This window comes from Vipera berus, assembly GCF_964194415.1.
Source record: "Vipera berus genome assembly, chromosome: 5".
In the NCBI taxonomy this organism is placed as follows: Eukaryota; Metazoa; Chordata; class Lepidosauria; order Squamata; family Viperidae; genus Vipera; species Vipera berus.
The window spans coordinates 93,737,784-93,749,979 of NC_138207.1; the positions used below are offsets into that span (position 1 = coordinate 93,737,784).

At 39.2% G+C, this 12,196-nt stretch overlaps 1 protein-coding gene across 1 annotated transcript in view; it reads right to left on the reverse strand.

The window, feature by feature from the left end:
- Nucleotides 1–2,910: 2,910 nt before the first annotated feature.
- Nucleotides 2,911–12,196, reverse strand: part of SYNPO2L (synaptopodin 2 like) — a 68,396-nt gene continuing 59,110 nt past the window's right edge. Inside the window, exon 4 of the mRNA XM_081329001.1 lies at nt 2,911–9,394. Within this exon, the coding sequence (XP_081185127.1) occupies nt 7,071–9,394 (2,324 nt within the window). The 3' untranslated portion in view covers nt 2,911–7,070. The remainder of the gene's footprint in view (nt 9,395–12,196) is intronic.

Consider the following 12,196-nt stretch of genomic DNA (forward strand, 5'->3'; position numbering starts at 1 on the left):
CTCTTTTTTCTTTTTTTTGTTTATTAAGAAATATAAAAGCATAAGAGTGTCTATATGGAAAAAACAGAATTAAATTCACTAATGTAAATATAGTTGAATGTTGAAATGATTGTAATTTGTAAGAACATCTAGAATTTGGAGGGAGAAACAAGCTGTTCTCTTTTGTTGTTGTTGTTATTGTTTCTTTTTACTTTTTTACTTTTTGATTGGGAATTATAAAAGCATGAGAGGGCTTGCATGGAAAAAAAATAGAATGAAATCCACCAATGTAAATACAGTTAAGTGCTAAAAAAGATTGTCACTTGTAAAAGTATTTAGAATTTGGGGGGAGAAATAAGCTGAAATAAATATGGTGACAGGATTTATGATAAGGCAACTAAAACAATACACAGGAGTACCGAAACTATATATTTAACTGTTGTTAAGCAAACAGAACTGTCTTAATCTAATGTTTTGCAAAGAAAGATATGTTGGGGAAAGGGGAAATCAAGTGAAATTAACATATGAAGCATAGATTATAGAATTTAATTGTTAAGGACTGTTTTATAAATATTACCCAGACAACATTCTGTTTTATAATGATTTATGTCATGTTAAAAAATTTCAATAAAATATTTACACACACCCAAAAAAGAGAGATGCTAATTACAAACCAATAAGTCTGCTAAACTCTATGCCAAATACCTCTAAGATAAATTAAAGGAGTGATTGAATTTTAAGAACTTGATTGCTGAAGAGCAAGCCAAATTTAGAGAGGCAATAGATCAGTGCTTAGTCCTCCATCATTTGATTGAAAAATATGTATCAAATAGAACTATATCATTATATGCTGCCTTTATAGATCTCAAGGCAGCTTTTGATTTGGTTACCAGGACTAAGCTATGGGAGAAGCTGGAAGCTGCTTCAATTGATCGTAGCCTTCTCCATTTGCTATGTGCCTTACATACTAAAACATCCCACAAGGTTAGGTGTAATATACAAAGGTCCTCTTGAGGTAGTCCAAACTCAAATTGCTTTTCAATTTCTATATTAATGACCTGGTAAAATGGTTAAATAAACCAAATTACCACTCCCAAAATAGATGATCGAAGCATCGCCCTGCTGCTCTATGCAGATGATGCTGCAATCTTCTCCAGGACACCTGTAGTTCTTAAAAGAGTCCCGAGAACCCTCGTCCATTATTGTAATTATAATAAGCTGGACATAAACTGCCAGAAAACTAAAGTTATGGCTTTGCAAAAAGGCCAAAACCCTGTTCATGGTATCTTAATGGTCATAACATAAAGCAAGTGACCATCTTTAAGTATTTAGGTATGATCATGCATGCCACCGGCTCAAGAAAAGCACATGGTGAATATGTAGTTGCCTCTGGCTAAAGATCAGCTAATAGTATTCTCAATTTTTTCCACACAAAGGGAGTACACTATGTTCTTGCCATAATTAAACTCTTTCAGGCCGCTAGCACAGCTTCTTTACAGAACCTTGCTCAGACTGTTAGCTTTGTGTTTCACACTACTGGAAAGAGTTCAGTCCAAATTTATTAGAACAATTCTCCAGATATTGCATTATTTCTCAAATGCACTTCTACACCTGGAGGTAGGATTGATAATAGTCAAAGCTATAGCTTCTTTAAATCTTTGGCTAATTTTTTTCCCCCAAAAGTCTTTGCTCCATTAATCCTCCAAGACAAATTCTTCTCTTCGTGGATCAAGACTGTTAAGTCCAACCTTGCCAAACTAGGCTTTTCTCCAGCCTCAATACCCAAGTTAGACTACAACCAAGCAAAACAAATTTTGTGACAAAGAGTAGAGGACAAAGAGAGGCAAGCAGATTTAGGGAAAGCTCCATTGTTTCTGGCTTCAGACTCTATTAGATATGTTGTTACCCTTGCCAGTTATTTTAACCAGTTGGAGATAGTGAACCATCTGAAAACGTTTGCATTTATATGGTGCCATGTGCTTCCATGGCACTCCTGCACAGCAAATATAAAAAGACACCATTAATACAGAGACTCTGTCCCTGTGGCTCTGGAGAAAAGAGACCATTGGACACATACTCCTTCAATGCTCTTTTTATAGATTTTTTTTAAAAAAACTTATCTTGCCAATAATCAATAGGTATCCTGGCCATTCCGACACTACTTATCTCCAGTGGCTGCTTAAGGACAAACAGATTGTGATTACAGAGCAGATGGCTAGATTCTGCACAGCAGCACTGGGGATTCGTCAGAAACAGGTGATTAATCCATCATAGCTATTTTACACAATTAATGCAGCAAACTCTTTTGCATTATCACTCTCTTACATTTTAGTATTTAATGACTATGAGCCTCACACTTTAAGGATTGATATTATATTATAGTTAGCCCATGCTATGTTTTGCTCATGTGCAGCTGAAGATTTTATAGTAGAATTTTTAACTGGATATTCCTTGAGTTTTTCTAACTTGACTTGACTTGAATCACTGCTAAGAGTTTAAGGATCTTCCTTTGATTCACAGTGAGCTTGAAGAGCCACAAATTGGAAGAAGGCAGCATTGGAAGATCACTGTCATTTTTATGTATGGTTTTATAAGATAAGATAGCTCCACAAACTTTCTTTCAATGCCAATACTGGAGTGGTGCTCCAAATTATAGATCTTATAACAAAGAACCTAGTATCTGTGCATCTACAAAATTAGATGCAAACTAGGGGCTAGTTCTGAATTAGGATGACCGAATGGAAAAGAGATGCGTGTCAGATTCACAGTTTAGCAAGTGAGATGACTAACTTTGAAGGCTGTACAGATAGTCCTCAATGTATAACAGTTTGTTTAGTGACTGTTCAAAGTTACAATGAAACTTGATAATGTGACCAAATTCTAACACTTGACAACTGACTCATATTTATGACAGTTGCAGTGTCCCGGATTCATGTGATCACCTTTTGCGACCTCTGACAAACAAAGTCAATGGGGAAGCCGGATTCACTTAACAGCGGTGTTACTAACTTAACAACTGCAGTGATTCACTTAACAACTGTGGCAAGAAAGGTTGTAAAATGGGGCAAAACTCAATAAATGTCTCCCTTAGCAACAGAAATTTGGGCTCAATTGTGGTTGTAAGTCAAAGATTACCTGTACTCATTTTATTTCTACCATAATTGTAATATGAGAATGAAAAAGGCAAATGTAGAGAAGAATTAAAGTGCATATCAGAAATTTATTCCTCAGCACAATCATTTGGAAAGTGACTTTCAGTTTCAAATGAAAGAAAAAAATAAAATAAAAACAAACTTCTAGAATGACAGTGTAGGTTCTATTGTTTACTTCAGAAGTTCAGCCTTGCACAGCTGGGGAAAAAGTTTCCAGCTGGCAGATTCCTTTCTTCAACATGAAATGTTCAATCCTCACAAAAAGCAGGCGAAGCATCACTGTTGTCACATACAGCACTTTTGCAAAGGTCATTCTTTGAGTTTGTTGTGGAGAAAGCCAATGCGATGATCCGAAAGATGCAATGATCATCCAAAGTGTCTTTCTGCATTCCAGGTAAAGATTTCACTTTTGAGTGCTTTTCCAATCAGAGTTTGGAAGATTTGTAATTGTCCCTTTCCCAGAGGCTTAGCTGAAGACTGCTTTTACGCTGGTGAGGCTTTTGGTGGCATTTCCCACCACAACTTCATATCTATTGTCCAGTTAACAGAAAATTCAATAGACAAGGAGGAAAGGGTTGGCTCAGCTCCTGTATTCCCATGGTAGGCTCCTTCACTTTCCTAATAAGACTTGTACTGAAAATCTATATTTCTGAGCAGTTCTGAAAAGTTATCAAGACCCACAACAAACACTGTAGCTTAGGGGTGTCAAACTGCTGGCCTGTGGCCTGTTTGCATCATGTGGAGGCCGCACCCATCCTAGCTCTGGTAATGTGAAAAAAGTCGCAATATGTCGTGACATGTCACATGACGCAGCAAGTTTGACACCCGTGCTGTGGCTGGTCTGAGAGGTGTGTTCAGTCTGGTCACACTTCATTCTATGAGATCCAAAAGGTTGCAATAGGCTGAATCATAGCAATGCTTGACCTTGGGTTATAAAATTTGGACTTGGTTATAAAAACTGGATCTCAAAGCCTCCTCGTCTTAATCTCCATTTGTCTCAGTCTTGGATGGTACAAATTCTTGGTTAATTTATGCTAATTACTATTTCTTTTGGAATTCATTCCACCATCCTCCCTATTTAAAATCCTACCAACATTCTCCTTCCTATTAAAAATATTATTTGGTATTAAAGGAGCGTAATAAAGCTGGAAGGCTTTTTGATGCCTCATCATCAAGGATTCTTTCTTAAAAGTAGATTTTGCAGTTGCATTAGGTTTTCCTAAACTGCATTTCTTCAGCTTTCTTCAGACCCTTTGTCTCTGCATGAAAGCTAAGGTACAAAGTCCTTAATTGTCTATAGCTCTTTATACAAGTTTTCTGAACACAGGCTCTCTGTGTCAATGGAACCTGAAAGTGACCCTACTCTGGAATCTCAGAAATCAGGACTGGTAGCCATGTTTGTTAGAAGTCCCAATAGAAAACCCAAAATGGACAGGGTGGTAAGGGCTAAAAGGCTGTAATCAAATTACATGGCAGCTTGCATATGTTCAAATACCAAACTTTCCAGTTTAATATGTTGCATAAACAAAACTATAAAGCTATTTAACAGACTTCTATAAGTGTAGTCCATTAAATCCAAATGTCCCTTAAATCCAAATTTATGTCATTAGCATCAATTTACATTGTCTGAAGAATTAAATAACTGAATTTTTTACATCATGATTTGTGTAATTACACAAAACATATAAATTGATGCAAAATTCATAAAAGTGTTACTTATGTGATTACATTAATGGCATACATTTCAACAATTGCCTTGACAATTTTAGGCAAAATTGGTTTTGAGGAAGATGTTTGAATTAAAATGTTACTAAATATAAGTCTGAAATTCACTGAATGAAGGTCCAGATAAACTAGGACACCCTGTAATTCCTTTCCCATTCATATGCAACATGAACTGTTAAAATAATATAAATAACTGTGGCCAGATAGCCAATTCACAAACTGCAGTTCAGATTTATGTCAAGCCTAGGAAAGATCTTGATATCTGAGACAAAATACATTATTTGCACAGTCCAATCCTTTAGCTCATGTAAATTTTTTGTAAATTGGCTAATTTAAAATTGGACTGAATTTTGGGTATTTGAACACCAAATTCTCAAGAATCTAGATATGATTGCTGGCAAAGGAGGAGCCAGGACAAGATTATATTTTTAGTGTTTTTCCCTTTGCACTTCACTTTTAATATAATCCCCATCACAGAACTTCCAAGTGACTGAGTGAACACAAAGTAATCTTGGGATTAATATCATCTTGCTTCTAGTACCACTACCCAGGCACTTTTAAAGATTTCAAGTAGCTGTAAAATAACTTCTTCTCACTTGCTATCTTTAATTAAATTGCAAGCGCCTATAAAAGGACTTTTGCTGTTTTGGCTTAATGATTAAATCAATCATCTTAGGTACGAATGCAAATCCTACCTGATCAATTTTCACACACTTGCTCATACTTCCCTCCTTCTACTTGCTCTCTTGTAATAAGAGGTGAATGCCATCTTTGATATTAGCAGATTCAGTAGTCAACTCTTCATGTTTTGCTCCTCTGAATTCTCTCAACCTCTATTTTTTTTCTCAGGAGCCTCCAGAAAATATTATTCTGATTTATGGAAAATGGCTGCCAAGAAAAGAGGTGATGAGTAAACTCTCTCAATATTTATACCTTTCTTGCAGTTAGGAAAAACGAGTCATAAGAAGATAAGGAGACTAAGGTCTTCTGGCTGTATTTAAACCACAGCCTCTTAACCTGGAAGGCATTTCTATGCCTTTTTCATTCCCAGCCCTTTCAGTCTTTCTTCCTGGCCCTAAAAGTCATCCACAGTTTCTGCTATGACTCTGAGAAATAAGGATTTAGTCTTTAGCTCCTGTTCTATTTAATTACAGGCTGAGGTTGCAGATACATTTGTGTGAATCAGTGACTTTCAAATGTTCTGTTTTACTTATACATACATTTCTTCAAGTTCATGATGGAACACATTGAGTTTTGCCCTTATTTAATTTCGTCACTCTTCTAGCTCTTTGAGAAACCCGAGAAATAATGACTGACCCAGGGAAGTCCAGAGCTAAGTAGGACCTTGAATTTGGGCATCAGTCCAACATCTTACCCAGAAATGTTGGCAACAGAATTATCAAACAGCATGGACTTGATTTCTAGTCCTGCTTTAGGCCTGAAGCCAACTGGGTGACCTTGGGCCATCCCTAAGAAGCAGGTAATAATAAGCCACTTCTGAAAAGCTTTGTAAAAAAAAAATCTTGTCCAGGCAGCTGCCAGAAGTCAAGACTGATTCAGAGGCACACATTGCAAAGCAGACTGGAGTCCCCTATTTGTCTCAGAATGCTAATCCAAGGGCAAAATGTGGGGACAATGAGGGAATGAATATCTACCCAATGCTTTCCCTACAAAGGGGAAAAAAACCCACTCCTGGCAATTTTATTTCTTTGTCCACCTTTGGCTTTAGATTCAGGCAGGCTGTCAATTGAGCAGAGGTTAAAATTTATTCATAATGTTTGGACTGCTTCCTGTTGCTTAGGACGAGTCTGAGCCATCTGCCATGTAAATGAAAAAGCTTTCTAGCTTCACTATTTTATTTTCCTGCTCCAAACCAGACCCCCCCCACCCCCCCCAAAAAAATAACCACCCCGACCCTGTTGAATCCTGTTGAAGAATTTCAGACCCAAAAAACTGAAGGATCGGGGTTTAGGAACAAAGATGGTTTGCCTCCAGTTTGGCTTCACCGATCTGATTTATAGGAATTAGGTTTAAATAGAAGGCAACCACAAAGACAAGTATTTAGCTTAAACATCTGGCTTGTGCCTATGGCCATTTTGCACACTGCACAGAAACAAATGTAAGTTTGCAATCCAGGGCACAATTAGCAGTGAGCTGAAACTAATCTCACTTACAAAATTGAAGGTGTTAAAACAAACATAAAAAAACTTTTTTTCATTGGTGACCAGATCCTGGTCTCCAAATATGTGCCTGCATTCCAGTTTGGGATGCCGAAAACCTGGGTCTAGCTACCTGAAAATTGAGGGATGATGTGGGCCGGCTTGAGGAAGCTCCTCTGTCCGTCTCGCTGAGTTCAGGAGAACTTTGATATTGGAGGAGAACTCCCTGATATGGCCCTGGGGATGCAGGCACAGAAGTAGAGATCACTTCTGATCTCCAAACTGGTTCATCCAATGTGGTGGCAGAACGAGGAACTAACACTGTAGGAGCCATACCACTTGAGGTTTGCATTGGGACTGGGGTGGAAAAACGGCGTATTTCATAGGTCCTGGTTGTTTTCACAGGGGCTTGCTTGGCCGGTGTGAAAGACAAGCTGGACTGTTGAAGTGTTGGACTTGTAGGGGCCTGGACACCAGTGTTTGGAGTCTCCCCAAAACAGAACATGGCAGAATTTAGTTGGTATGGTTGATGTCTGAGGAAGTCAATGACTTGGATCCCTGATTTGTGACTTGGTGCTTTTTTAACTTTGCTCTCTGCCTTTGTGGCCTGGGACTTGCTAGCTGCCAATGGGTAAAATGGGGAATGCAATGGGTTGTAAGCTATGGGAGGTGGGGCACGAATATTTGGTGAATACTTCCAGGAAGAGGGAAGAGAAGGTGCAGGAGATGGAGTTCTCGGCTTTGATGTTGGTACAGCCTCCACCACAAACTTATCCATTCGACTCTGTCGCTTAGCAAAAAGCTCTGCCCCTTTCCCCTTCAAATGAGACAGGTCATGTGCAGGAGAGGAGCCATTCACCATTCCATTAGGGGCACTTGACTGCTGAGGCTTAGGCGCCACTGGAGGTGGGGTCTTGAACTTCCGGCCTGAGAACTGCATAAAATTGCAGGCTTCTGCTCCCAGACTGAGAACATCTTCTTCAGGGCCTGACTCAAATCCTGCTCCTTGATGGTCCCCTTTGGGTTTTTCATCCAGATTCTGTACAAGAGATAACAACTCTGGATTTGGGGAATTCTTTTTCTTCTCTTCTACAGATTTGAACATGGGCTTCTTACTGCTTCGGCGGCGGGCCTCCTGCAAGATACCTGTTCTGGGAGCTGGAACTGCAACCCTCTGCTCCCTGGAGGCCAAAGGCTCAGAAGCAGGTCGTGGAATAGCAGAAACATTACTGGTGAATGGCTGGATTGGTGGCTGATTGAGGAGCTGTGGAACTGGACTAACATATGAAGTAGAAGATGCAAAACCCTGGGTTTGTGGAGAAGATAATGGGGTAGATGTAGCTGTGACTGCATCCACAGCTGGTCTAGAAGAGGATGAGAGAAATATGGAAGCAGTGGAGGTTCTACCTGCTCTGGAAAGTGATTTAGCTTCTGCTGATTTTGCACCTGCTGCTGACTGTACTGATGATGGTGCAGTTGGGATATACAGAGACACAGATGTGCTTGCTGTGCCTTTAGGTTGCACTGATGGTGGAGGGGCAGGAAGGGCTGTGCCTGAAGAAATAGGGGAAACAGGAGGAGCAGCCATTCTCTGATCACCTGCCCTCTCACTACTTTTTTTTAGCACTAAGGGTCTAAACACAACAGATGAAGTTATAGGACGTTGCCCAGAAAAGCCAGGAATGAAAGGCCGAGCAGACCTATTGAAGATGCCTGAGGTATTTGAAGAAATCTGGGCTCCCTCTCCAAAGATAACAGATGGAGACTGGAGCTGAGCAGGATTAGGTGGTGGCAGCTCACTAGAAATTGGTGCCGATTCTAAATGGACACTTAGGGAAGTCTTTTCTGCCTTCCATGGCATTGGTGCTTCAGTACCAATCATGCTGTGTGTAGGTTGTATGGTTGAATTTGGGACCTCTGCCTCTGGTTTCTGGACAGATGTATTTTCCAACATCTGCTTCCCAGTTTTCTGCCTCTGCTGCTCAAATAATTGTGCTCCTCTCCCTGAGGCTTCACTCAGCCCTTGCTGTAGCTGGGCCTGCTCTTGTGTAGGATGACCTTTGGGCTTCTCAATGTCAAGGTAGGTGTTTCCTCCATCTGAGTGGTTGGTTAAACTTCGAACATCAGAGAAGCCTTCTTCATCAAATTCTGACTCACTGGTTGGGAAGACTCCATCCTCTTCATCATAACTGCGGTCTTCTTCCACACTCCCAAAACTGACTAGGGTATATTTCTTAGCTCTCTGCCTGCGTTTTTTAAACATCAGAACTCCCTTGGAGTGGGGATTAGGGGCATCGGTCAACAGGGATGCAATGGTTCTGCATTTGGTTTTGGCTTCCTTCATGTTTTTTTCTTGCATGCTCTCACCACGATTAAGCTCTGCAAGGAACAACAACAAAAAGCACAGTCAGGATTCTATATTAAAAAAATCTACATGGATGCACAATTTTGTATAATCTGTAAGGCAAAAGAGCCTTACTGATGACAAGAAATGTGCTTGGCTCACATATGAATAATCTTCAAGGCTGCATTAGACATTCTTCTAACAAAGGAATGCAAAAACGTCATAATACTTTGATAGAGGAAAAGAAATCTTTGGCAATAAGTTCCTGAGACCCTTTATGATAGAGCAACTGAAACTTCGACGTGGCCCAACAAAATTCAAGCTAGTAAATTCCTAGTAGCTATTTTATATACACAGAAATTATTAGACTTTATAACATCAAGATCCATCAGGCGAGATATACCATATATAGGGAAGACACTTACAAGGGAAAATAGAGTCCTAATACATCAAAAAGAAAAGATTTAGCTCAATTAGCTCCTAGTTGCACTGTCAGGCTTTCTGTAAGCCAACTGTTGTTTTATTGTTGCATTTTCTGTATAAAGGCACAACACATTCAAAATTTAAAATACCCACAGGTTCAGGTCTTTGTCCACTTCTTCCTCCATTTTTTCTGTCACTCACTCTCCCCATCACATCTGGAGAGAGGTCAGCAGATAACAATCTGATTATTGTAATATGCTCTATATGGGGCTGCCCCGAAGAGAATACAGAAACTGCAGCTTGAAAAATTATGTGTCCTTCTCAAGCAACATGTTTTACCTCTGCTGTATTGCACTGGCTACCAGTATGCTTCTGTGTACAATTCAAAGTGCTAGCAATGACCTATAAGCCCTACATGACATGGGGTGGATTATTTGAGGGACCACATCTTCCCAATCATGACTACCCATTCCTTCAGATCTGGCAGAAAAGGCATGTTGTGAATCCCCCTCCACAAAGGAATGTCATTTGACAGGGCCCAGGAGGAGAGTCTGTTCTGTCATGACACCCACCTTTCCCACCTGGAGCTTAGACTGATGCCCACATTTCTCCCTTTAGGAAGGACCTGAAGACATGGCTGTGCCATTGTGCCTGGAGGTCTTGCAGGAGAGGTAAGCCTTGGCAATGGCTGTATGGCTTATATTCACTGCCTCACTGTGACTTTGCTTTATTGAATTTTTGAGGATAGTTGAATGCTGCTGTGTTTTTATAGATTCTGCTGTTGTTTTAAGTTGTGAGCCACCCAGAATCACATGTGAGAGACAAGTAGCTATACAAATCTAATAAATAATTATCTAAGGCAGGAAGAACAAAAATAAATGCCACCTGGGGTCATAAAGAAGAAAAGAACTTTTGTCAGTTTCTATCAAGTCAATCAGCTCTGTAGAATTTGCAAAAAATATCAGAATCAATTTAAAATAATAGCAAAAAAATAATAATCTCTCAATGGATTTTTTTGGTTTCAGTCAATACATCAAGATTCTGTTTTTATATGTTTTAAATGTGAAATGTACCGGTATGTCCTTCCTGGGTACTTTCCTTAATTTTTACAAAAAAAGGCGGAAACAATCTTTTTAGTATCACTTATGAAGAAGCCCTGGGGGGAAAGGCAGCTCCTTCTCCTGTATTTATATTATTTCTCAAATAAAATGGTAATTTATGTAGCGTAAAAAAAGTAAGCCTTGGTTGAAAACACAGGATTTTGTTTCAAGGTTCTTTATATAATTAAATGTATTTCATTCTAAGTCAATGAAATTGCAGGCTCTCAGCTCAGAAATCTTTTGGAATTTGCTAAGATTTGAAGGGTCTATCCAACATTCCTGGCATCTCCACTCTCTTAGATAAATGTTGATACTGGAATGTTATCAGTTCCGCTATTAAGCAGATTGAGGGTCAAGGAAAGTGACATAAGAATCCATAGGAATGGAGGCAGAAAAAGTACTAATAATACTCCATATTCCCAATTAGAACAGAGAGCATAGAATAATAGGGTTGGAAGGGACTTTGGAGATCTTCTGGTCTAACTAGAAATACTCCTATTAAATTATTAAAATATGCCTATCAAATACGAATTATCCACCTTCCTCAGTAGGTGAGTACAGTACTATGGAGGTTTCCAGTGAGCTGTGCTTCCTGCATTGTAACTCTGATTTTTAAAATTGTCTTAATGCTGACTGCAAGCTCAGCACAGAGATTACAATGTACTGACAGTAAACAAAATGTACTTTGATGAGACGATGCAAAACCTCTCCTTAGCAGTCTCAGAATGGCACAGCAGTGGTTGGATGACTAGTAGATGCTATAAAATAATCAAATGCTAATAATAATAAGAGCTCTCAGCATCATGGAAAGCAGGGAATAGGGTGGAAAGGAGAACGGTGTAGCATTTCTAGCAAAGCCAACTTTTTCTATTACATAAGGTCAAAATAATGATTCAGACACTTCAGCATTATTTTCACAGAGCAGCCATTTGAAAACAGTATCAGTGGTGGAAATAGCTGTAATATTGTCATGATAAATCATTGTTCTCTTAAAAGAAACTATGAATTGCACAATACATTGGTTCAAAGTAGCTTCCAACCCATTGTTGGTTCTGTTCATCTTACTTTCTCCTAATTAAAATAAAAAGAGGGTTTTTTCCCCTAATTCAGTTTCCTTCTTCTAGCAAATATCCCTATGAAAAAAATACAGAAAGAGAAGAATCTTGCTAAGTTCAGGACACAAAGGAAATGGGTACCTGCATATGGTTGGTCCAAATGCTTGATAGTAGCATCCAGTCCTGGAGAGCAGGGCATGCCAAGTACTGTTTTTAACTCCCAGCTCTCCATAAAGAGAGACAGAAGGACTAGAGTGGC